Genomic DNA, 27,760 nt, shown 5'->3' with positions numbered 1-27,760 from the left:
TTTTTTTATGTAACTGCCTACTCCTAAACTGTCATTTGAAGTAAAACACATAGCCAAGTATTATTCTCCACAATTTTTTTTATTGTGCACTAAAAAAAGAAAACAAATAAAATTAGCCATGCTATCTGCCAATAGAACTTAACCAAAAAGTGCATTCTATACATCCAAAAATATAACAAATCAAACCATTATTATTCAACCAAAAAATTAAATAAAAGCCTCATGCATGTATCCTGCTTCTTAATATAGGGGGTCAACAATGCCAAGAGTTGGTGAAAGCAGGGGTCTGTCATCCGGAGATAATTCCAAAAATCATTTGGATTATTCTCCTGGAGCTTCTGCAGCAAAGGCATATGACATAATTGGTCATGATTAACCACATGCTGACCGGGCCATAGCTGAAAGAAGACTACAGCGTGGTCGGCTTATTCTGAGTGGATATCCGTGGGATGTCCTCACAGAATCTTACTCCCTGGGGTGCGCACCCGGGAACATCCGTGACCGCCGGGTCCAGAGGACATGGCGCATCATGGTAAACGGCCACTGATAGCGGCCGTTTACCACGTGACCGCTCTGTCAAATGATGGAGCAATTACTTGTAAACAAACCGGCGTCCCGTCATGATTCCAGTTCCTCCCTCCCCTCTCTGAGAGGAGAGAGGGGGAGAGATGGCAGCAGCGCTGTGGGCTGGATGTGTAGTGCCCACACCGCTGCTCAGTGACAATACTCTGCATCACTGTGCAATACTCTGCATCACTGTGCAATACTCTGCATCACTGTGCAATACTCTGCCAATACTCTGCAACACTGTGCAATACTCTGCCAATACTTGCCAATACTGTGCCTATACTTGCCAATAGTCTGCCAATACTCTGGAATAAATTTTAACAATTTTTTTTTTTTACCGAATTTTCTGTCTTTTTTGATTTATAGCGCAAAAAATAAAAAACTCATTGGTGATTAAATACCACCAAAAGGAAGCTCTATTTGTGTGAAAAAAAGGACAAACATTTCATATGGGTACAGTGTTGCATGACTGAGTAATTGTCATTCAAAGTGTGAGAGCACCAAAAGCTGAAAATTGGTCTGGTTAGGAAGGGGGTTTAAGTGCCCAGTGGTCAAGTGGTTAATAAAGCAACCAATTTTTGGTCCAAGAACTCCTCCTCCTGTTCCTGGACTGGACTTGGATTAAAGCAATAACTCCAAGGCCAATAATAAATAACACGTTATCTCCTCTGATTCCGCAACATGTCTGGTTGATGAACAGTCGTTCAGAAACCAACTGAAAAGTGCTAAATGAAAAGTGCAAAATCAAAAGCATGAATCAACACTCACCAAATTTCTACTAACACGAAATTAGCAGAAGGAGCCCAAAGGGTGGTGCTAAACAGCTGAAAAGCCATGGAGTACATCACAGCAGCACAGTGGTGTAGTGGTTAGCAGTAAGAAGGGTCGCTGTTTCGAATCCCAACCACAACACTACCTGCCTGGAGTTTGCATGTTCTCCCTGTGCCTGCGTGGGTTTCCTCCATCACTCCAAAGACATGCAGGTAGGTTAATTGGCTTCTGTCCAAAAACTGGCCCTAGTATATAAATGGGGACCTTGGATTGTGGGCTCCTTGAGGGTAGGGACCAATGTGAGTGTACAATGTACAGAGATAGGAACAATTGTAGACACTCACTCAGGTTGAACTAGATGGACTGGTGTCTTTATTCAACCTTAGTAACTATATAACTACATTCGTGTTTGTTGACCGACAATCGCTTGGTGTTTGCATGCAAGACAAAATCCAGGCACACACCTTTGGACAAAAGTCTGAGGTTTTGTCTGTGGAAAATCCAATCGTGTGTATGAGGCTTTAGAGGGGAGTAAAAGCATTTGAGGCTTAAAGAGGAGGGCCGGTTTAAAAAATAAATAAATTAAAAGTCAGCAGCTGCAAACACTGTAGCTGCTGACTTAATAAACACACTTACCTGTCCAAGGCACCCGCGATGTCGGCCGCCCGAGGCTGACCCGTCCCTCGGCGCCGCCATTTCAACTAAGGGATGCAGGCAGTGGAGCCTTGTGGCTTCACTGCCCGTTTCCTACTGCGCATGCGCGAGTGGCGCAGCGCTTTGTGAATGGGGCGCGCTGTGTTCTGGGACAAACAGTTCCCAGAACACAGAGCGACCCATTACCCAGAAGACGCCGCACGGAGGAGAGAAGAAAGAAGATCTCCGCGGAGGAGGAAGAGGCAGATTAGGATGATGTGCCTAGCAACAGGCATTTCTGGTAAGTTAAAAAAAAAATTTTCTTCATTTTTTTTTTAATGATTTTTTTTTCATTTTTAATGTATTTTTTTTTTTAGGGTGGCCCTCCACTTTAAAAGCCTTTGGAGATACCTTCAAAACATTCTTTTGGATACAGCCATCTTGTATGGCATATATGACATAACCTACATCAGGTAATGATAATATGAGACACTTAATAATAATTAATCTTTTCATGCATCTATTTATTATATATGCTCCTGGTATATTAATACATGCCTACTTTTTATAGAAATCTTTGCCTGTATTTTGGATTATTTGTATCCAGTCACAATCTGACTAATCAGCTGCCTTAATTTTTTTTTGCCTTAAAAATAAGGTAAATTAAGTAATTATTACACTTAGAAGGTTATTATTCCTCTCAAGACATTTAACCTGTAAATAATATTATACCCAAGCATTTATTGAGGGGGGAGGGGAGGCAGGAGTTGGGTACATCAGCGTCAATGTGTATGTGGGGGTTCCCCCATGCCCTCCTGGGGGGTATAAGGTGTGGTATATCCCTCCTCTTTACCCTTGTTATTTGGTCTCCTTTAGTATGTGGGCACAAGGCCCTCTAATGTGTGTATTGTTAACCACTTTCAGACCGGACCATTTTGCTGGCTTAAGACCAGACCACTTTTTGCAATTCAGCACATTCAACAAAATTGACGTCCTTTTTTTCCCACAAATAGAGCTTTCTTTTGGTGGTATTTGATCACCTCTGTGGTTTTTATTTTTTGCGCTATAAACAAAAAAAAGAGCGTCAATTTTGAAAAAAAATGCATTCTTTTTTACCTTTTGCTATAATAAATATCCCCCAAAAATATATAAAAAAAACATTTTTTTCCCCTCAGTTTAGGCCGATACATATTCTTCTACATAGTTTTGGTAAAAAAATTTATAGCGTTTACAAAATAGGGGATAGTTTTATGGCATTTTTATTAATATTTTTTTTTTTACTAGTAATGGCAGCGATCAGCGATTTTTATTGTGATTGCGACATTATGACGGACACATCGGACATTTTTGACACATTTTTGGGACCATTGTCATTTATACAGCAATCAGTGCTATACAAATGCACTGATTCCTGTGTAAATGACACTGGCAGTGTAGGGGTTAAGTGTGTCCTAGGGGCGTGTTACTAACTGTGGGGGGCTGTGGCTGTGTGTTAGTGAACACTGATCTCTGCTCCAATGACTTGTACGCCATTCTGCCGACGTACATCATGGTGCGCCGGTTGGGAAGTGGTTAATGTGATTTTTGACGATTATTATTTCATTGAGATTGCATTATATTTCAAAGTCTGTTTTGATGGCTCCTGGCGAAGAAGACGATGTCCAGGAAAGGCGTTGAGCCGTAAAGACTAATCTATGAAACAAATTACCAATACTGGATTTTTTTACAGGTTGTATTTTATTATGATGTACTTGGAATTGTTGTGCAATACGTGTTTATATTGATATACAGTTTTTTTTAAATGGATATAAACCAATAAAATACTTTTAACAGTAAAATGAATGTTGTGCCTCAAAAGTCTCATGCCGTACGATAGTGTAATTGTGTTATTTGATAGTGAGTCCATCATAGTGATGGGCCAATAGGAATACACTAGTAGCAGTGTGCCAAATTTTAAGGTAAAATTTAATTTTCCAGAATTTTTAGGGGAGCTCTGAGAATAGGATTTTCCTGCATGCGGGCACCTGAAGATATCTGCTAATGGGTATCAATGTCTGGTATGAGACCAGCATAGATTTGCTTTAAGAAAATGTTTTAGTGCCACTTCCAAATTTTATTTTTGTTACATAGAACAACCCCATCAGCCAATTTAAAATTACAGAAGAGCCAAAGAACAAACAGCACAAGTATTACAATGCTTTTGGTACTATTTTAAAAACAATGTTACATTAAAGAGAATGGAAAGAGAAAAGGTATAAACTTACTTATCTCGGGTATACTGCAGAAATTCGGGGTGTAGGAGTTTAAACTTCTTGGGAGTTGCTTCAGGGCCATAGTAAACAGAAGGCCTGAATAGAGGGAAGGAAAAAAACCTTGTTGGTTTTGCCATTTCAACATAAAGCCCACCACCAGTCAAAATGTTTTCCTTATATTGGATAGAACAAGGAAGGGTTAGAACTTTCAAGGTCTGAATGCTGTCTCTGTCCTCGTTAAGTATATTCTTCTGGCAAATTTTAAATGCCGTCAGTGTTCCCATAAAAGAGCTAAACCCCACTGTCAGCTAACATTACAGGGTCAGTGCAGACTCTGAAAAGTTGTCAAGAGCCACCTAGATGCCTGGACTGGCAGCTGGCTCAGCCTCTCAATGATCCGGTGAGCCAGGCACCCCCACCCTGTCCACAGCCCAGTGCTCCAGTGAGCACTGGAGGGGCAGAGCAGAGAGCTGGAATCTGATAGTCACAGCTCTCTGCTCAGAGCAGAGGGGAGAACTGAGCGATCACCAGTGTTTAATAACTCAGTTCTCACTGCGGGGCTGGCAGGGGACAGATGAAGCATCGGAATGAAGCTTTATCCACCTAGGTGTGTATAAATGTTTTTTTTAAACTCCATACTTCATAATGGGGGATTTTAATTATCCAGACATAGACTGGGTGGAGGGAACCACGCATTCGTCTAAGGCTCGCCAGTTCATAAATGTCTTGCAGGGCAATTTAATGGTAGACGCACCAACTAGAAATAAAGCGGTACTGGTTCTACTAATTACCAACAATACAGACCTGATCACGGATGTGGAAATACGGGGAAATTTAGGAAACAGCAATCACAGGTCAATTGGCTTCAGTATAAATCTCACAAATAGGAAACATAAGGGGAATACAAAGACACTGAATTTCAAAAGAGCCAACTTCCCTAAACTACGAACCTTGTTAGAAGGCATGAATTGGCATAAAATCTTAGGAACAAAGAACACCGAGGAGAGATGGGTGTTCTTTAAGAGCATATTAAATAAGGGTATTAGCCAATGCATCCCATTGGGTAATAAACAAAAGACCTGGATGGCTTAACTCCAATGTAAAAATGCATATAAAAGCAAAGAAGAAGGCCTTCAAAAAATACGAGGTTGAGGGATCATCATCAGTATTCAGAATTTATAAAGAATGCAACAAGAAATGTAAGGGTACAATTAGGGCAGTTAAAGTGGTTTGGTACCTAAAAATGAAAGTTCATGTTATTAAAATCAACAGATAGCATACTTACCTAAACGAACCCTGAAAAAAAAAATATTATTTACTTACCTTTTATTTCAAATGTTTCAGCTGACTTCCGGCTGTCCTCCCGTGGGAGTAGGCGTGGCTATCGTCCTCGCAATGGTCCCTGGGAAATTTCCCAAGAATCCATGGGGGACAATGAGAGTTTTTCTTTCCTTGTCACTGCTCTCACTGAGCATGTGCAAGATGGAGCGGAGCATGCTGGGAGCCAGACGTCATCATATACCAGGAAGTAAATGCCTGTGGGCTTCAGACGCCCACAGTTAAAATGGAAAACGCCAGAGCAGGTTTTTATAAGTCATCCTGAGGAAAAGATTTGTCGCGCCGGGGGTCAAATAAACGCCGGACGTGGATGCCAATCGAAGGTAGCACTCGCCCACCAGTGAGACAGGTAAGAAAAAAATAAAAAAAGAGCGGAATCCCGCTTTAAGATAGAACATGAAAGACACATAACGGAGGAGAGAAAAAAAAATCCCAGTATGTAAACAGTAAAAAAGGGAGGACAGACTATATTGGCCCCATAAAGAATGAGGAAGGACATCTGGTTACAAAGGACGGGGCGATGGCGAAGGTATTGAATTTATTCTTCTCCTCAGTCTTCACGAGGGAGTCGGGGGCTTCAGTAACCAAAACTGCAGTGTTTATCCTCATGACACATCACAGAAAGCACCTCCATGGTTAACAGAGGACAGAATTAAAATTAGACTTGGGAAACTTAACATTAATAAATCACCGGGACCCAGGGTTCTGTGCTGGGACCAATCTTATTTATTTTGTTCATAAACGACCTAGAGGATGGGGTAAACAGTTCAATCTCTGTATTTGTGGACGTTACTAAGCTAAGTAGGGCAATAACTTCTCAGCAGGATGTGCAAACCTTGCAAAAAGATATGAACAAATAAATGGGGTGGGCAACTACAGTCCCTGACAAAAGTCTTGTCGCTTGTGCACAAATTGACCTGAAGTGCCGCTAAAATATATTTCTAATCAAGATTTTGTTACAAGAAATGGGTCATTTTAATCCCAACAGCTTTTGTAATAATGTTTCAGTGCAAAACGAAACTGACAAAAAGTATTCTAATATTCACAGCTTGGTAAAGCCCATTATGTCAATTTTTGCCAAGACATAAGTGTTGTCGCCTTGTTATATGAGTTTCACCTGTGACTAATAATGGATCGGTTAGGTCTCAGGTGTGTATAAAAAGAACACCAGTACACTAGACCTTCTCAACTGCAACTAGACCTCTGCAAACATGCCTAAGATTCACCCAAAGACTAAAGTGTTGATTATCAAGAGGCTGAAGACCAGATCCACTGCTGATGTGGCAGACACCTTCAATGTGTCTCAGCGTCAAGTTCAGAGGATAAAAAAAGATTTGAAGAGACTGGAGACGTTTTGGACAAGGCCAGGTCAGGCCGACCCCACAAGACAACTGCTCGAGAGGACCAAAAAGCAATACATAGGGAGAACTAAACAAATGTTACATGTGAGATTAGAGGAACATATAGCTAACTTTAAAAGATGTTTTTCTAAACATAGTCTTTCTAAACACTATGCTCTGAAACATGATAGAAATCCTGAGAAGACTACCTTCATTGGTACTGATAGGTTTTGTGGACACTGGAGGGGTAGTAACATGGTGCGGAAAATCTCCCGGTTGGAAACAAAATGGATCTATCAGGTCCAGTGCTACACCCCATTCGGTATGAATATTGAATGGGATGTTAATGCATTTATCAGTAATAGTTAATATGCCTTTTAGATACATACATTTACGTGTATAAAATATAATTATTATTTAAATTTTTTTGGATTACCACTCCCCACTCCGAATAATGAACACTGTTTCCCCTCTTTACCTAATACTTTTGATCCTTGCAGGGATTAATGTATTACAATTAGCTTTTATTTTATTAGTTTTACATATGCTATTATTTAGGAGAAACGTTTTAAAGATTTACGCAGAGTTTTTTCTTCTTTTTCTCTGGATGAATATATTTCACTTTTTAATAGGGGTAATCTCTCTCTAAGTAAGTGAGGGTAATGATTGGCCGTATACGGATCATATTCACTTACTTCCAAGGAGTGAATGTGAAAAGATCGGTAGGGGCATATGCATTTGTTACCACGCTCGTTCCGGCATACTGGGTGATACGACGAGCGTGGACGATTGGAGGTAACATCATCTCGCCGCTAATGTCTGTTGGAACGCATGTGCGTTCCATATCCTGCGGCGCGATGGCGTCACTTCCGGGTGCGACGGACGTAGTTGCGCTATTCATGATACGGAGCGCATGTGCGGTTCACGCAGAGTTCTTCATATAGGCCGGTGGAACGCATGGCCGACCGGAAGTCCCATATCTGGCCCTACATTGTCTTTTGAATATTGGAACGCACACCGGTTGCAGCGTGGCATTCCTAATGAATCTGTGCCTTTCTCCCCATGTGGGGAATAATATCTGGGCAAGGTTAGTAACAATTATCTCCTTATATAAGCCCTCCTTTCAGTGTTAGTCACACCCCTGATGATGCACGGTTGTGACGAAACGTCGGGTCTACGAGGGACTGGTGACATTTGAAGGAGTGCGGGAGTGATTTCCATTTTAATGCTGGATGTTGATTTATCTGCATGCTGTTAATACTTTACGAAAATGTGAGTGTAATTTCATTGGAATTTTCTATTAAAGAAAGATCGATTTTTTTATGGTATCTGCGCACTGAAATCATTTTTGTAATTTTTGCATGTGGCCATTGAGATTCTATTTTTGACAAAACATCAGATGAAAAATAGAGGAGTATAATTTTGTTCTCCGAGGATATATTCCTGGTCTGAGCTGTCGAGTTGGGACAAGGAGGATTTCTGGGATTTGATCGTTAAGGATCGTACCTTACGGGCATTTATTTTATGCACTGATGGCAAGAGGCTATATTGTCGGGTGCTGGTGATGGTCCCTTTCTTCTTTGCTTTGGACTGACGTTTGATGACTCTCTCCTGATTGGACACTTGAATTTATTAACTATACACACGAACTGTTGCTTTATTGTGTTTTTAAAGCGCTGCAAAATACCTTCCATTTGTTTTTTATTGTATCCAGCAATATTGTGCTAGCTGCTGTTGTTTTATTTTTTAAAATTTTTTTTTGCTTTTAGCGCAACAGATTTCTTTCTTTATTACTCGAGAGGACCGTTTGTTGGCTCGAAAATCCAAGGCTAGCTCATTTTCCACTGCAGCAGAGCTCCACGAGACCTGGTCACCTTAAGTCCCTGTGTCAACCAGAACAGTTTGTCGGATTCTGTCTCAAAATGGCCTCCGTGGTCGAATCAGTGCCCATAAGCCAGCACTAAACAAAAGACAATTGAAAAACCGTGTGACATTGCCAAGGGCCACAGCCTGCTAAAAGGATGGACTCTGGAAAAGTGGCAGAAGGTGGATTTTTCAGATGAATCTTCTGTTGAATTACACCACAGTCGTTGCAAATATTGCAGGAGACCTACTGGAACCCACATGGAGCAGAGATTTACCAAGAAAATAGTGAAGTTTGGTGGAGGAAAAATCATGGTCTGGGGTTACATCCAGTATGGGGGTGTGTGAGGGATCTGCAGGGTGGAAGGCAACATCAATAGTCTAAAATACCAAGAAATCTTAGCTACCTCTTATATTCCCAACCATAAAAAAGGCCAAATTTTGCAGCAGGATGGTGCTCCATCGCATACTTCCATCTCCACATCAAAGTTCCTTAAGGCAAAGAAGAACAAGATGCTTCAGGATTGGCCAGCCCAGTCACCAGACATGAACATCATTGAGCATATGTGGTGTAGGATAAAAGATGAAGCATGGAAGACGAAAACAAAGAATATTGATGAACTCTGGGAGGCATGCAAGACTGTTTTCTTTGCTATTCCTGATGACTTCATCAATAAATTGTATGAATCCTTGCCAAACCGCATGGACGCTGTCCTTCAAGCTCATGGAAGTCATACAAGATATTAAATTTGGATCTCACAGCACCACTACTTAATTTGCTGACATATTTTTGGATTTTCAGTAAAGTTGTTCAATTTCTGTGTAGGGGACAAAACTTTTGTCTTGCCAAAATTTGACCTGTCTGTCTTGATTAAATGATAAATCTTTTTTCAGTGAAACTAATTTATTTCAGTGCATTAAACATAATTTGGGAGGGCTTTAGCTTTTCATATGAGCTATTTCTAACACAAATTGATTAATTAAAAGTCATGTTAATAGCAAGAGTTTCTACAAAATAGAGAAGTGACAAGACTTTTGTCAGGGACTGTACATGGCAAATGAGGTTTAATGTAGAAAAATTTAAAATAATGCATTTGGGTGGCAAAAATATGAATGCAATCTATACACTGGGGGGAGAACCTCTGGGGGAATCTAGGATGGAAAAAGACCTGGGCTTACTAGTATATGATAGCAGCAGCTTGGCATTGCTGAGCCTAACAAAGCAAACAGAATATTGGCATGCAGTGAAAAGGGGATAAACTCCAGAGATAAAACAATAATTCTCCTGCTCGACAAGACCCTGGTCTGGCCGCACCTAGAGTATGCTGTCCAGTTCTGAGCACCAGTCCTCGGGAAGGATCTACTGGAAATGGAGTGAGTACAAAGAAGAGCAACTAAGCTAATAAAGGGTCTGGAGGATATTAGTTATGAGGAAAGGTTGTGAGCACTGAACTTTATTCTCTCTGGTGAAGAGACGCTTGAGAGGGGATTTGATTTCAATCTATAAATACCGTACTGGTGACCCCACAATAGGGATAAAAAATTTTGGTGGAAGGGAGTTTAACAAGATACGTGGCCACTCATTAAAATGAGAAGAAAAGAGGTTTAACCGCAAACTAGGGTTCTTTACCGTAAGAGCAGCACAGATGTGGAATTCCTTTTCCACAGGCGGTGGTCTCAGCGGGGGAGCATCGATAGTTTAAAAAAACTATTAGATAAGCACCTGAACGACCGCAACATACAGCGATATACAATGTAATACTGACATCACACACATAGGTTGGACTTGATGGACTTGTGTATTTTTTTCAACCTCACCTACCATGTAACTATGTAACTTCTCTTCTAAGGCACCCACAAAAATCACATAAAAAGCTTTCAGGTAAATTGTTGTAATCGTTATATCTTGAGACTGCGCCGGCCACGTACTCTTGTGTCTCATTATTGTTTTCTGCCATGGCTAATGTTACATCACTGCTTGTGGTACTGACATAATTCTGTACTATACATAGAATACAAATGGTACCAACTTACTTATCTCCCTTGTCCTCCCCAGTAGGAACAGGAATCCCTAAAATGCTGGAGCGAAGCATGACATAATCTCTCGTATGAGAAGGTATGAAGATGTAGCGAAGTCCCTGTATTTTCATGTAGGCAAAAATAGGGAATCAATTACCATTTAAAAAACTCACTATATCATGTATATATTTATAGAACAGCAAAAATATTGCAAATACCAGGATGCAGCTAAATTATAGTCAGACTTAAGCCTCGTACACGCGGTATGATTGTTGGCAGAGGATTGTCTGTTGACAGACTGTTGTCCTAAACTCTTAACCCTCGTACACACGGTACGATTGTTGGCCAATGGAGCGTCTGATTTTTGTCTAAAGGTTGTGTGCCAGGATCTTGTCTTGCATACTAATGGTACACAATTGTCATGCCACAAACATGGACATAGTGACGTACTACGAGGAATTTCAGCTCTTGAGCCCCTTGGGCTAATTTTGTGTTTGGTGAGCATTGATTCCGAGCATGTGCGTTTGTACTTTTGTGTGACGGATTTGTGTACTGACTATACGAAAATCTTATGTCAAACCATTGTCCGCCAAAAAATTCACTAGCCTGTCATCCAACATTTGTTGGTTGAAAATTGGACAAAAATTGTCAAAGCAGCGTTTTTTTTAAACGGTTTGATGTCAGATTTTCGTATGGTTAGTACACAAATCCGTCACACAAAAGTCAAAAGTACAAACACGCATGCCCGGAATCAATGCTCAAACACAAAATTGAAAGTCCTCGTAGCACGTCACTACGTTCATGTTTGTGGCACGACAATTGTGTACCGTTAGTATGCAAGACAAGATCCTGGCACATGCCCTTTCTACAAAAATCTGACGCTCGGTTGGCCAACAAGAGCCTTATTTTGAGAGCTCTTGAGTAGTGGGGTTCAATGACCATGTAGTAGTAACTACCTGTGTACCTTACCTCTCCTTTTGGCGTCTCAGTAAAGCCATCCATAAAATAACCAATCAGTGAATTCTTCATGGTATTGACAGTGAAGCCATAAAATGAAGTCTTTGTACCAACATCCATCTCAAAACCTTTAATCACAGCACCATTCTGTCTGAAAAGGTACAATAAAAAGAACTGTTTGCAGATAGCAGTACAGAAGGAGCTGTATAAACAGGTATTACAGTGCAAACTTTAGCAAATCCCAGTGTTTCCAAAACATGTAACATGTCAATGAATTACAGTTCCAGGTAAGATCACAGAGCTATAATAAGTAACACTGTGAAGGAACTGCACTAACCCCAGTAAGTCTGCAATAACAGCCATGCACCTGATTTACAGTATGTCCGTGTGTATATAAGAAAACAGTGTTTCATTTAAATTCTTTCATTCTTCCATCTTCCATTATCATCCAGGGTTAGATCCTCTCTCAAGTTTGTATTCACCCCTCTATTTGTACTGATGATCATTGTCCCCGAAAAAAGAAAGTGAGGGGAAATCCAAAATGTTGAGTTGTCCCCAGAACACCTGTTCCAGGGGCAACTAATGGGGACACCTGTTTTAGGGACAACTGTCTAAATGGGACATTCTCCTTGCTCTCCTCCAACTTTCTTTTCCTCTAACATCTCTGGGAGAAGAAATGAAGGAAATTTTCCCTTACAGTACACAGAAGGCAAAAAGAAAAATAACATGCTGAAGGTTTTAACTCTTCTCTGTTCTACTGTAAACAAAAAAAACTTTTTGACTACACATACACTTATGCCGCGTACACACGATCGGACTATCCGGCGGACTTAGTCCAGCGGATTGTCTGCCGGACTTTGCAGCTGAGGTCCACCAGACTTTCAAGCAAATGAACTTGGCCACACACGATCACTCCAAAAGTCCGGCGGATTCAAACGCGATGACGTAGAATAAGAAAGTTCATAGCCAGCAGCCAATAGCTGCCCTAGCGTTGGTTTTAGTCTGCCGGACTAGCACGCAGACGAATGGATTGTCCGCTAAAAGCCAAGTCCGGCGGACAGTTTTGAAGCAAGTCTTTTTTCTAAGTCTGCCGGACTTTTGGGAAGAAAAAGTCTGCTGGAGCCCACACACGATCGAATTGTCCGATCGTGTGTCCGTGGCATTACGGTACACCTGCCATGCCAAAATTATGGGCGTTGCCTTTGCTGGCCTCCTTTTTAAAGTAGACATTTTATGAAAATGTCTCTCCCTTCCTCAGGGCTGAAATGGTGGGTATGAATGGATTCACAATGAGGTACAATTAGGAAACTTATGTGAGGGCTTGATCCATACATTTATACCAAGCTGTCGGCATAGTTAGTACCTTATTGTGAATTCATTTACATCCATGGTTTCAGTCCTGAGGAAGGGGGAGGCATTTTCCCTGAAACACGTTGGCTTTGTTTAATGCCTTTGTTCAATAAATACTTAGATTTGACCTATTTTGTGTCTTGAACTTTTGTACCAGAGGTTTGCTTTCCACTAATCGCTGAGAGACCATCCAAAAAACAGCAGCCCGAGAGCAGATCAAGGTCCATCTATATGGCATCTGCACTTTACAGCATCCCCTATGAAGGTGGATTTATTTTTAATATATATTCAATAATATCATCCCTATTTTCCCACCTACCTTCCACTTCTTCCTGGCGTTATGGGCAACTGAACAGAAGGATTTTATTTAATAAGAGCCTAATTTTTTTTGCAGCATTTTTAGTACAGGATGAGATGAGGGGCTGTCAGAAAATCTTTAAAATACCAGTTGACTGGCTTCAATACTTTTGAGTCACAAGCCTGGAGCATGCATGCTGTATCGAGGATTAGAAAATTGTCAGAATTTATTATTTCTAGCACAAAGTTAATGATTCAGAAAACACCAAGGTCAAAATATTAGCATGACATCCAGGTAACAAATGTTCTGAAAAGCAGAGGACAGACAATGGTGGCCTAAATAATGACCTCATGACAGGTAATATTGATATACCATAGTACAGTGTCAGGTGCTGATAGACAAGACTGACCAAAATGCGAAAGGCTTTTATCTTGTGCTGACAAACTTTGCTGGCCAGCTACACAAGCAGGAATAACACCCAGATCCAGATGATAAAACAACTATTGATAGTTTATCTCAGCAGACAGCATGCCCCTGCCTGAGTGCAAATTGCACCTCACTCCTTCAATGAAGCATAGCTCCCAACCGTCCCTGATTTCGAGGGACTGTCCCTGATTTGGACCAATGTTCCTCTGTCCCTTTTTTCCCCTCATTTTGGTCTGATCCATATAGTTGTATATAAAATGTACTTTTTATCTTTCCAAAAAGTGTTTGCCAGTGCTAAACCTTTCATCCAATTTCTAAATTGCTGCATTTGTACATTTTAAAAGTCAATATAAACGAATAGTAGTGGTAAAAAAAAGCCCTTGTGGATTTGATTAACCTTTTTGGGGTTAATTTTCCTTTAAGGGGGTGTTTCCTAAGCCTACATACGTTTGTTAGTAGGTGTCCTTCATAACCATCTCAAAATGTTGGGAGGTATGAATAATAAACTGTCCTTAGCAAGGTCATGGCCCTTACTAGGGTGTACGGAACAGCTTTCGTGTCTCAACATGCATTGATGCTTGTTACATGTGTTGGTGTCATTTATTGTGAATGACACCAAACACCCGCCAAAGTTAATGAGAGCTGCAGGGCACTGTAGAATGCACAGTGCCCCTTTTTTTTGTATTTTGCAGTCCAATCACTTTGAACACAATGCATTTAATGGGCTGACTCCTGCTGCATGCTTACCTGAACACATAGTCATGTTGATCTATCTCTTTCCCTTTGCGGGAACCATTCAGGATTCCACCATTTCCAACCACGGCACAACGTATACACCCCTTTGGCCTCTGCCAGTCAAAAAGTCCCTTGTTTGCAGAATCATTGAGTAGCTTTAATGTAGAGGTAACATCTATAAAAGAAGCAAATGGTGGATCAACTCAAGATTGTTATAACTACATGGAGTTTCGTTTTGACCAGACAAATTATTTCAGCTCTGTATTCATGAATACATCATTACATTATTTAATTTTTTTAATGCAAGCAGTGTAAGTACCCGCATATGAGTTATGCCCTGTACACACGGTCGGACATTCCGACAACAAAATCCCTCTGATTTTTTCAGAAGGATTTTGGCCCAAACTTGTCTTACGTACACACGGTCGCACAAAGTTGTCAGAAAATCCGATAAGCACATCTGCAAGGGAGTCAGAGACGAACACTCCCCACCCTCCCCCCTAGTCCCCCTTTCCCCTTTATATTTATTTGTCCATTTGTTTCATTTTTCTCCTCCCCCCCCCCCCCTCCTCTTCTTTCCACCCCTCCCCTCCTCCTTCCCAACTGATCTGTCTTCTTACTACTCTCCCCCCCCTATACACCTTGCCAACTTATTTACGCTCCATTTCACATGTCGAGCTTGTCACATGAGCCTTCAACGTAGCCATCTCCGCTGACTTCAAAACACTTTATCTCCCTAACTTGCTATGTAGGACGCACACTCGAGGCCCTATACCAAGATTTTCCACAATAGGTGAGACAATCTGTTTCTCGAGTCCACACCATTCAATACTAGGAGGTGAGCTTATTGCTATGTAGGCGCATTGTTTCATTAATTGTACTCATATAAGACTGAACAACAATTTTGGTTTATGTACTCGTGTCACTTTTTCGCCTCTGTTGGCTTTTGTAATCACTGTTTGAATAAACAAAACACTTTCTGGAAAAAAAAAAAAAAAAGTTGTCAGAAAATCCGATTGTTCAGAACGTAGTGACATAGAACATGTACGACGGGACTATAAATGGGCCAGTAGCCAATAGCTTTTGTCTTGTAATTTATTCTGAGCATGCGTGGCACTTTGTCCGTCGGAATGGTCTACACACGATCCAAATTTAAAGGATCAGATTTTGTTGTCGGGAAATTTTAGATCCTGCTCTCAAGCTTTGTGTGTCGGAAATTCCGATGGAAAAAGTCAGATGGAGCGCACAAGCGATCGAAATTTACGACAGCGAGACATTTTCCATTGGAAAGTCCAACCATGTGTACTGGGCATTAGTGCCAGCCACTTGCATTTTCTGTACAGCGGAGATCAGATTGGGGGAGGGAGGAGCAGCAACCAGTCAGCAGTGCTCAAGGGCTAACAAGGTGAATGGTGATAGGAGGAGAGAATAGAGTAATCAAGAGATGAGCTCATTAGTCTGCTGCTTGTCCTTTCAATGTCTACTGATAAGCTGGGGTGGTATAAAACCTGTCAGCATTACTAAACTGCAGAACTAAAAAAAAAGCAGGACTCCTCTGTAGTTTAGTAACAATTACATGTGTTGCCCTCCCCACCCAGTGACTGTACATTAAAAGGAGAAGCAGCAGACTAATAAGCTCATCTCTCTGCAGACAGGACTGTTCAGTGATAAATCGGTGTAAATCTCTGTACTAATTGGACAGAAATACAAATCCTTTGGCAGGCAAAAGAGCTTGCTTATTATGTGTGCTCATTCCCAAGCTCTGCTTTGTGTGTCCATAAGATACACAGAGGGGGTGATATACTAAATGCAACTGCAAGTGCAGTTGCTCCAGAGCTTAGTAAATGAGCAGAAGCTTTGCTGACTTTCGTCGTCCAATCATGTGCAAGTAAAAATTCAGTTTTTTTTTTATTTTTCCTTGCATGTGATTGGATATTCTTTCCAAAGTAAAGCTTTACAGTGCCTTGAAAAAGTCTTCACACCCCTTGAAATTTTCCACATTTTGTCAAGTTACAACCAAAAATGTAAATCTATTTTAGTGGGATTTTATGTGACCAGCACAAAGTGGCACATAATTGTGAAGTGGAAGGAAAATGATAAATGGTTTTCAATTTTTTTACAAATAAATATCTAAAAAGTGTGGCGTGCATTTGTATTCAGCCTCCTTTGTTCTGATACCCCTAACTAAAATTTAGTGGAACCAATTACCTTCAGAAGTCACCTAATTAGTAAATAGAGTCCACCTGTGTGTAATTTTATCTCAATATAAATACAGCTGTTCTGTGAAGCCCTCGGAGGTTTGTTAGAGAACCTTAGTGAACAAACAGCATCATGAAGGCCAAGGAACACACCAGACAGATCAGGGATAAAGTTGGGAGGTAGAAGTTTAAAGCAGGGTTTGGTTATTAAAAAACACAAGCTTTGAACATCTCATGGAGCACTGTTCAATTCATCATCCATAAATGGAAAGAGTTTGGTACAACTGCAAACCTACCAAGATATGGTCATCCACCTAAACTGACAGGCCGGGCAAGAAGAGCAGAGATCAGAGAAGCAGCCAAGAGGCCCATGGAAAATCTGGAGAAGCTTCAGAGAGCCATAGCTTAGGAGAATCTGTCCACAGGACAACTATTAGTCGTGCACTCCACAAATCTTGCCTTTATGGAAGAATGGCAAGAAGAAAGCCATAAGAAGACCCGTTTGCAGTTTGCGAGAAGCCATATCAGATGAGACCAAACTGAACTTTTTGGCCTAAAAGCAAAATGCCATGTGGTGGAAAACGAACACTGCACATCACCCTGAACACACCATCCCCACCGTGAAACATGGTTGTGGCAGAATCATCTTGTGGGGATGCTTTTCTTCAGCAGGGAAAGGGAAGCTGGTCAGAGTTGATGGGAAGATGGATGGAGCCAAATACAGGGCAATCTTAGAAAAAAACCTGTTAGCCCTTGTACACAGGGTCGGAGATTTCGACAACCAAATCAGTCGGATTTTGTCTGACGGATTTTGTATACACACGGTCAGACAAAGTTGTCGGAAAATCCGATGGTACATAATGTGATGACGTTATTTCGTTACGACGGGACTACGTTCATGCTAGTAGCCAATAGCTTTGGTGTAGGAATTTGATCTGAGCATGAGTGGCACTTTGTCCGATCGGAATTCTCTACAAATGATCGGAGTATGTCCGATCGGAGCATTTTGTCGGAAAAGTTTACCAACAAGTTGGAAAACTTGGTCCGTCGGATACTCTGACGGAAACAGTCTGATGTAGACCACACACAGTCGGAATATCCGACAAAACGGTCCGATCGGACACATTCCGTCGGAATCTCCGACCGTGTGTACAAGGGCTTAGAATCTGCAAAGGACATGATACTGGGGCAGAAGTTCACCTTCCAGCAGGACAACGACCCTAAACATATAGCCAGAGCTACAATGGGAATGGTTTAGATCAAAGCATATTCATTTGTTAGAATAGCCCTGGGGGGGCTGGGAGAGAGCTGCACACAGAAGGTTTTTTTACCTTTGCGTATAGAATGCGTGACGGTAAAAAAAACTACAGCCTTTAGAACCACTTTAAGCTTACAAAAAAAAAAACACCTCCAGGGTATTCAGAAATAAAACATGATTATGTTAATTTGCTGTCCAATGCACACCTGGATAAGAGAGGGAAACAGTTATGCATAGTAGTTTTGATGTGTTTAAATCACAAGACTGAGTGAAGAAATTCTTTAGCAAGTAGAGACGTTGCTGACCAATCAGAATCCATTTAAACCGTTCTGGAAACACTGACAGAGAAGAGGAGAAAAGCGAGAATTGCAAATTCTTGGACCACCTGGTGCGGCTGCAGAGGGGCAGGCAGCGGGACGAACCCAGAGGTAAGTACAGTAGGGATCGGTGACATGTGGAAGGTGTCCGGAGTTAGTTTACCCTTACTTTTTCTCTGAAAAATGAAACTTACACCTTAAAGAGGAACTGCAGTCTGCTCACATAATTTGTAATAAAAACATCTTTGCCATTCTGAAGCTTCCCTCCAACCACTTTTCATATTATTTTATATACACTATGATCCTCTACTTGCCAAATATGCCACAGAAATCTCCCTCCACTGAGTCTGGCTGCAGCCATTTTAACTGTGGGCAGCTGAAGCTGCTGCCTGTTCACTTCCTGGATTTACACAGACACACAGAGGCACACCTCCAGATCTGCAGCTCTCATTGCCCCTATTTTGACTCATCCCTCCTCCCTTCCCAGCAAACTCTCACGAGAGTGAGAGTGAGAGAGCTGTGCATGATGTCATTAGCCTAGGCTTTTTACCAGACAAGAAACAGGAAGTGGGCTGTATAAGGTATTTACTAGCAGAGAAAAAAATGTTTTACTATTTAAAGTAAAAACAACAAGGGCAGAAGATTTAATAGATGGAAGGATGAAAAAAATGACTAAAGGTCAGCTTTACGGGAAATATTAATTTTGGAACACAGATCATCTTCTCACTCAAAAATATTAATCATTTTCAGATTTCTCTAGAATAAACTATAAAATTAGTAGGAAACAAAGCACACAATAACAACAATAATAGACACAGTACAATAGAAATTCAATTAGTTCATGTAGTTGCCGAATAGTGCAAAACACTGTGCCACATTTCAGTTTGCATTTGTTAGATGAAATGTTTGTCATTGGTAATCTGATGCACAACAGATTTGCAATAGTGATATAACACGGTGGTATTTGTTTGTATTGTGTAGAACTATAATATAGCTTTGTGCTTTGTATTAGGTGTAGGCAAAACAATTGCAGTAACCTAAAAGGAGCATGCATCCAATAAAGTAAAAGAAATTATGTAAAAAAAAAGATTTAAATGTAATTTATCAAAAAAGCAGAAACAAAATGACCAAGGGCTAGGATATCTTAGCCCTTGTACACACGGTCAGATATTCCGATGGAAAATGTCCGATCGGACCGTGTTGTCGGATAATCCGACTGTGTGTGGGCTCCATCGGACTGTTTCCGTCGGAATATCCGACGGAAAAAGTTTTACAGCTGGGCTATAAAACTTTCCGACAACATGATCCGATCGGACTTTGATCGTTTGTAGAGAATTCCGATCGGACAAAGTGCCACGCATGCTCAGATCAAATTCCTAGACCAAAGCTATTGGCTACTAGCCTGAACGTAGTCCTGTCTTAACGAAATAACGTCGTCACGTTACGTACGATCAGATTTTCCGACAACTTTGTCCGACCGTGTGTATGCAACACAAGTGTCCGACCGTGTGTACAAGGGCTTACACATTTTGCAAAACACATTAACTTGCTGGACAGCATAAATCAGGAGCCATATATAAATGCTGAATAATTATGAAAATTACATTTTTGTATTTGAATATGGTTTGCATAAGCTGTTTACAGTAAAGGTGTGTCTTAATACACAAGAAAACCATTTTGTTTTTTTAGTATGTGTAGTGATTTTATGCATATTTCTTTTCTTTATTATGGTTAGAATAAAAAAAAAATAAAAAAAAAACACATATTGCATTATAGACCAGATGCTATCTTGTAAAAAGTCTATTATTTACACAAATCAATCAGTCACACTACAGTTTCCCAAGTTTATTTCCTTCAATTTTCAATCACTACTAAGGCTGACCATAGATAGATTGTTTTTTTGTTGTTAAATACTGCATGAGTACTAGTGGTAAAATAACTCTTGCAGTATTCATCTCAGAAGCAGTCAATTTACACAAAAAAATGCACATTAAATACAGCGTCTGTTCATTTTTTTTTTTACTTTGGGGTATTTAACATTTTTTTGCACCCTTTTTTACTGCAAGCGATACCTCTGGCTGCAGTGGGAAGTGAAATATTTATCAGTGGTATTCCTACCAGTGCCAAATGTGACAGTTCCAGCTTAGAGATGCTGGTTGATAAGGAGCCGGCACCCGCCAGCATCCTAACAACCATGATTCATCCCTGCTGTCAATGAGAGATTCCCCTCTGACAACAGAATATAAACAAAAGAGCTGACAGTAAAAAAAAAAAAAAAAAAGGAGGCCCCCCTCTTCTCTCCCCCCCCCCCACACTCTAAGAGGAGGTCTCAGAGAGATGTAGATGGTACAATTGGTTGGAAAAAAGGTGCAAGGTAAGCAGCAGAGGGAGAAATGTTCACATTTTAGAAGCACAAAAAAAACCCAAAGCCCCACAACCCAGGAGATACCCAAGGAGAAATTGGTCAGAGTAATCAATATCCTAATAACAATTATGGAGTCCCAGTAAGAAATCAGTTTGATCCTTTTTTGGGAAACAGGTGAGGAGGGGGACCACCAAGATGGGACAGAAAAAGAAGGCAATATGGCAACACCCATGGGAAAAAATAAATACAGGGGGTGTAGAGCAGGTAGAAAGTAAGAGAAAGAAGAGCAAAAAAAGGAGGAAGTGGCGAGGAGTAGAATCTTTAACCTTAGCCAGGCCACTCTAAATAAACAGGAATTGAACATTTTGGATTTGGGTCTTAAATGTGCATCCAGAAAAAACTCAAATTTGAGGTTTATGTGGACACCCACAAATATATTAGAAAATTAAACCTAAAAAGGTACTTTTTGAGAAATCTGTTAGTGAGGACATTGAGGGAGGTGGTGGCGCAAAATAGAGTGGATAGTGGTTTGAAAAACAAATTCATTTTAAATCCCCAGATTAGTGATAATCTTTACGTGAAAGCCTTTAAAGGCATGGTACTGAAAGAAATAGAAACTCTGGCCCTAGAAAGTACGTTAATCCATGTTATCTTAAGTAAGGTATTATAGACCTGGAAAAAGAAAAGACATATTAATGAGACTGGCAGATAAATAGGTGGGAGGAAGTGGTCATTTTACAGTGCCTTGCAAAAGTATTCGGCCCCCTTGAACTTTTCAACCTTTTGCCACATTTCAGACTTCAAACATAAAGATATAAAATTTGAATTTTTTGTGAAGAATCACCAACAAGTGGGACACAATTGTGAAGTGGAATGAAATCTATTGGATATTTTAAACTTTTTTAGCAAATAAAAAACTGAAAAGTGGTGCGTGCAAAATTATTCAGCCCCTTTACTTTCAGTGCAGCAAACTCACTCCAGAAGTTCAGCGAGGATCTCTGAATGATCCAATGTTGTCCTAAATGACTGATGGTGATAAATAGAATCCACCTGTGTGTAATCAAGTCTCTGTATAAATGCACCTGCTCTGTGATAGTCTCAGGGTTCTGTTGAAAGCGCAAAGAGCATCATGAAGACCAAGGAACACACCAGGCAGGTGCATAATACTGTTGAGGAGAAGTTTAAAGCCGGATTTGGATACAAAAAGATTTCCCAAGCTTTAAACATCCCAAGGAGCACTGTGCAAGCGATCATTTTGAAATGGAAGGAGTATCAGACCACTGCAAATCTACCAAGACCTGGCCGTCCCTCTAAACTTTCAGCTCAGACAAGGAGAAGACTGATCAGAGATGCAGCCAAGAGGCCCATGATCACTCTGGATGAACTGCAGAGAACTACAGCTGAGGTGGGAGAGTCTGTCCATAGGACAACAATCAGTCGTACACTGCACAAATCTGGCCTTTATGGAAGAGTGGCAAGAAGAAAGCCATTTCTCAAAGATATCCATAAAAAGTCTCGTCTAAAGTTTGCCACAAGCCACCTGGGAGACACACCAAACATGTGGAAGAAGGTACTCAGATGAAACCAAAATCAAACTTTTTGCCCACAATGCAAAACGATATGTTTGGCGTAAAAGCAACACAGCTCATCACCCTCAACACACCATCCCCACTGTCAAACATGGTGGTGGCAGCATCATGGTTTGGGCCTGCTTTTCTTCAGCAGGGACAGGGAAGATGGTTAAAATTGAGGGGAAGATGGATGCAGCCAAATACAGGACCATTCTGGATGAAAACCTGTTGGAGTCTGCAAAAGACCTGAAACTGGGACGGAGATTTATCTTCCAACAAGACAATGATCCCAAACATACAGCAAAATCTACAAAGGAATGGTTCACAAATAAACGTATCCAGGTGTTAGAATGGCCAAGTCAAAATCCAGACCTGAATCCAATCGAGAATCTGTGGAAAGAGCTTAAAACTGCTGTTCACAAACGCTCTCCATCCAACCTCACTGAGCTCGAGCTGTTTTGCAAGGAAGAATGGGCAAGAATTTCAGTCTCTCGATGTGCAAAACTGATAGAGACATACCCCAAGCGACTTGCAGCTGTAATCGCAGCAAAAGGTGGCGCTACAATGTATTAACGCAAGGGGGCCGAATAATTTTGCACGCCCCACTTTTCATTTTTTTATTAGTTAAAAAAGTTTCAAAAATCCAATAGATTTCGTTCCACTTCACAATTGTGTCCCACTTGTTGGTGATTCTTCACAAAAAATAAAAATTTTATATCTTTTATGTTTGAAGCCTGAAATGTGGCAAAAGGTTGAAAAGTTCAAGGGGGCCGAATACTTTCGCAAGGCACTGTAGATCGAATGATGTACGAATGAAATATGAACAAGAAATTAATGGGCTTCTTTGGGATGGGGATACTTATGGAATATTGAGAAAAGACCCTACTATCACATAGAAAAAAGAGCTGTATAATTTGATAGAATAAATGAAAAAGAGGGAAGTTAAAAAACAAAAAAGTATTAGCCACACTATATATTCCTTACCTAAAATCTATAAAGACCTGACTGGCTTTCCTAAAAGACACTAAGGATTTATTGGTACTACTGAAACATATCAAATAACAAGCAGAAAATATTTTATTTGAGTACATCACGGAACACAGAGCAGGCTTTATACATTAGTATCTGGGTTATACACTTATAGGTGAATGGACACTGGCAGACCAAAAAATAGACAGGAAGTCCCCCTCTATCTAACCCCTCCGCTACAGGAAGTACGTCAGTTGTTTTGGCAGTGTCTTGAAGGTGGATGGGCACATTTGTTTAAGCTCTCTATGAGTGTCATATTATGCCCCCCGAGCTGGGTCTTAAGAATCAAGGGATGGTTTATTTATCAGATCCATTTTGGTACCCAAGCCTCGCAAAGAAGGTGGAAGGCTCAGCAAGGTTTTGCCTGTAATGCGACTCTTGTGGTGCTGGACCCTATGTAGTGGAATCCTAGGCACTGCAGAACTAAGTTAATTCCTGCAGCATGCTGTACAGGTCCAAGGGAATGAACCCAAGTTGAAAAGGGTACCCAGCCTTTAAGGTCCTTGAATGACAAAACCCATGGTGATGTGGAAGATTGGGCACCAAGTTGCCTAAAGAAGTCCTGCGGCAGGATGGATAAGTGTAGCCCCTTTATTTTATACAAATGGGGTAGCAAGTGTCTCCCTGGTTCACTTGCAACAGATCAGCTGTTAGCCTTGGATACTCAACTCTGGCTGGTTTAGAAAAAAAATTGCTGGTATGATTGCATTTGTCACGTGAGGTGGCAGACAAAACCAAAATAATTGCATTCCTTGTATGTGGTACGGGCGGTCAGAGTCTATCTGAACAGATCGGCGGGGATCCAGGGTTCAGATTCCTTTTTGTTCTGCCAGAAGGACTCAAAAATGGTGTGCAAAGCATTCATTTCCTGCTGGATTTGCCAATCATTTAGGCATATGGCCAGAAAGGTAAAGCTCCTTCCTTCAGGGTAAGAGCTCATTCCACCAGGGGGGTAGGAACCTCCTGGGCATTTTGCCATCAGGCATCTGTGGCCAGGGTCATCTTTAAGGCAGGGCAAAAGGGGCAGCTGCCCTGGGCCCTATCATTGTTGCAAAGCAGTTGCCTCATACTTGCCAACTATCTCAGTTTAAATTCCCGCGTCCCTTGAGGTTTTAGCCCCGTGCTGTGTCCTGAAGTTCTGTTACTAATGCTTCCCAGCTCTGCCCTATTGTTGTGTACAGATGACTCACCTGCATACCCTGTGTGCGGCAGAGTGGCAGCATTCATATGTAAATAGAGGCAGTATTCACATGTATATAGGTCATATCTACCATCACCTATACTGAATGCTGCCCACTGGGGAGATAAAGGGGCATGCTTGAAAGTCCTGGCTACAACATTAAGCCTACCATCAGCCTGTTCTGCAAAGGTAAGCAAATTACTGGGGGAGGGTAGTGTGTGCAGAGGTAGGCAGAGAAGGAATTACAGTTTAGGGTGAACAGGTGAGCAAGGAGGGGGATGTATAGAGGTAAGGAAGGTGGGTGCAAAGATGAGCAAAGGAGGCAGGTAGAGATAAAGGAGAGGGGGATTGGAGTGGAAAGGATGGGAGAGGTTTGGGGTGCAGAGGCTAGCAATGGTTTTAGGATGCAAGTGTACTGACAGGGTGGATAAAGACATAGGTCGCGTATAGGGCAGGCAATTCATTTCAATGGGCTGCTCTGTGTGCTACAAATATGGAAGAAAGTCCCAAAACCTTTTTCAAAATCACATGGCGCCAATGCACATGTCAGCAGATGCATGGGGTGTCATTAACAGTTAATGGCAGTGCTGTGTATCTGCTAAATGGCAGCACATTTCTGTGGTGTCAGGAAAAAAAAATTTGCATGCTTTCCCAACACACAAATGTGAACGCAGGCTAAATGTCTGTTACATTGGTGGTCAGTGTAAATCTTCTCATTACATTGGTGCTTGCTGTAGAATCCTTTCATTCACACTGGTGGCCAGTGGGAATGATTAATCTGGAAGGGCACTGAGGATAGTCTGTTTAACTTTTTCCAACAGCTGAGCATCAATAACAAAAACATAAAATTGTCCTATACATATATTCAGGAGCCTATTAATTTACAGGATGTGAATAGCCGGAGAGAGGGGGATCATTTACAAACGGTAATCTTCTTTAAGGAAACTGATTGAAAACAGTTATCTGAAGAGTTACAGAGGGGAAAAGTTATTTGAACCAAAACCCTCAGTGGATTTCAAAATGGATGTGGCCCAATGGTGCTTTATTACAGGATTTAATATACAGTACAAGGAAGTAGATAGGATTGTCAAAAAGCATTGGATGATTCTTCAAAACTATCAGATACTGGGTCCACTCCTCCCACCTAGTTTTGGTAGTTGGTGTGGTGCAGAATATTTTAAACCCTCCAAGAAGGACACACACATTTTTTTTAGATCAAAAAGGTTTTTTCATGTGTGGAAAATGTAAAGGATGTAAGTTAAGATGGATGAGTATGAAAAGGAGAAAAACATTCTGCTCCACACAAGGGGGGCAGACATTTTGCAATCAGGACTTAAAGCGGGAGTCCGCCGGGACTCCGCGTTTTTTTTTTTTAAAAGCCAGCAGCTACAAATACTGCAGCTGCTGACTTTTAAAATAGTGACACTTACCTGTCCAGCGTGCCCGCGATGTCGGCACCCGAAGCCGATCTGTAGATCGTCTCTCGGGTGCTGCCGCTGCCATCTTGGGTATGGGAATCAGGAAATTGAGCCTTTCGGCTTCATTTCCCGGTTCCCTACTGCGCATGCGCGAGCCGCGCTGCGCAATAAGGACGGTCCCCGCTGCCTCTGGGATCTGTGTGTTTTCCCAGCAGGCAGCGGGGCACTTGCGGAAAGGGGCAGGCACTTGCGGAAAGGGGCGTAATATACGCCCTTTCTGCAGAGAGCTATCCCGGAAGTGGGTGCAGATACCTGTACTGTACAGGTATCTGCACCCCCCACCCCCCTCCCCCCTGAAAGGTGCCAATTGTGGCGCCGGAGGGGGGGAGGGTTCCGATGAGCGGAAGGTCCACTTTAGGGTGGACCTCCGCTTTAATATCATGTGGCACTATGCACATAGTATACACTCTACAGTACCCATGTGGGCATCAATACATTAGGCATACTAAAAGACCCCTGACAGATATCTGAACACATTCAAACATCCGGTTAGGATATAGGAATCATAGCATCTCTCTCCATTACAGAGAGGTTCATAATAGAGACGCTAGCAGTTTACAGTTCTGAGGAGTTGAATATGTAAGACCATAATGGAGGGGGATAAATAGGGTACATAGTATATCAAAGACAGAAACAAAACTAATATACACCATAGATATCTTTCGCCCAAGGGGCCCTAATGCAGAGCTTGATACTAGTTGTTTTATAAGTGACGTGTAGTTAAAAAAAAAAATTACGCTCATTATTCAATGTATTTTTTTATATATATCTTATTGTGTATATTCATATTAATAGGATTTTATATTTACTTTGTATGCATTTATACAGTTGTGCTCATACGTTTACATACCCTGGCAGAATTTATGATTTCTGGCCATTTTTCAGAGAATATGAATGATAACACAAAAACTTTTCTTTCACTCATGGTTAGTGTTTGGCTGAAACCATTTATTATCAGTCAACTGTGTTTACTCTTTTTAAATCATAATGACAACAGAAACTACCCAAATGACCCTGGTCAAAAGTTTACATACCCCAGTTCCTAATACCGTGTATTGCCCCCTATAACATCAATGACAGTCTTTTGTGGTATTTGTGGGTTAGGCTCTTTATCTTTTGAGACGGCAAAGCTTAGAAGATGGTAAAGTTGCCCATTCCTCTTTGCAAAAAGCCAGTTCCTGTAAATTCTTTGGCTGTCTTGCATGAACTGCTTGTTTGAGATCTTCCCAGAGTGGCTCAATGATATTGATGTCAGGAGACTAAGATGGCCACTCCAGAACCTTCACTTTATTCTGCTGTAGCCAATGACAGGTCGACTTAGCCTTGTGTTCTGGATCATTGTCATGTTAGAATGTCCAAGTACGTCCCATGTGCAGCTTCCTGGCTGATGAATGCAAATGTTCCTTCAGTATTTTCTGATAACATACTACTTTCATCTTGCCATCAATTTTGACCAAATTTCCTGTGCCTTTGTAGCGCACACATCCCCAAAACATCAGTGATCCACCTCCGTGTTTCACAGTAGGAATGGTGCCCCTTTCATCATAGACCTTGTTGACGCTTCACCAAATAAAGTGTTTATGGTTGTGGCCAAAAAGCTCAAATTTGGTCTCATCACTCCAAATGACTTTGTGCCAGAAGGTTTGAAAGGCTTGTCTCTGTGCTGTTTGGCTATTGTAAGAGGCATACTTTTTAGTATTTGTGTAGTAATTGCTTTCTTCTGGTGACTTGACCATGCAGCCCATCTTTCTGCAAGTGACTCCTTATTGTGCATCTTGAAACAGCCACACCACATGTCCTATATTTCACCTGAAG

The 27,760-nt window shown here is 41.2% G+C and overlaps 1 protein-coding gene across 2 annotated transcripts in view; it reads right to left on the bottom strand.

Annotated features, from left to right (window-relative positions):
* ST6GALNAC2 (ST6 N-acetylgalactosaminide alpha-2,6-sialyltransferase 2) overlaps positions 1 to 27,760 on the bottom strand; it is a 122,057-nt gene that overhangs the window by 7,986 nt on the left and 86,311 nt on the right. For both annotated transcript variants that reach the window (XM_077459295.1, XM_077459296.1), the window contains exons 6-9: positions 14,562 to 14,724; positions 11,753 to 11,891; positions 10,799 to 10,902; positions 4,236 to 4,319 (exon numbers count right to left, since the gene is read on the bottom strand). In XM_077459295.1, coding sequence (XP_077315421.1) covers positions 4,236 to 4,319; positions 10,799 to 10,902; positions 11,753 to 11,891; positions 14,562 to 14,724 — 490 coding nt within the window. The remainder of the gene's footprint in view (positions 1 to 4,235; positions 4,320 to 10,798; positions 10,903 to 11,752; positions 11,892 to 14,561; positions 14,725 to 27,760) is intronic.

The sequence above is a fragment of the Lithobates pipiens genome, unplaced genomic scaffold, assembly GCF_037356315.1.
Source record: "Lithobates pipiens isolate NorthernLeopardFrog02 unplaced genomic scaffold, aLitPip1_a1.2 Scaffold_28, whole genome shotgun sequence".
NCBI lineage: Eukaryota > Metazoa > Chordata > Amphibia > Anura > Ranidae > Lithobates > Lithobates pipiens.
The sequence above is the reverse complement of the archived record's forward strand: the minus strand, read 5'-3'. Positions and strand labels throughout refer to the sequence as shown.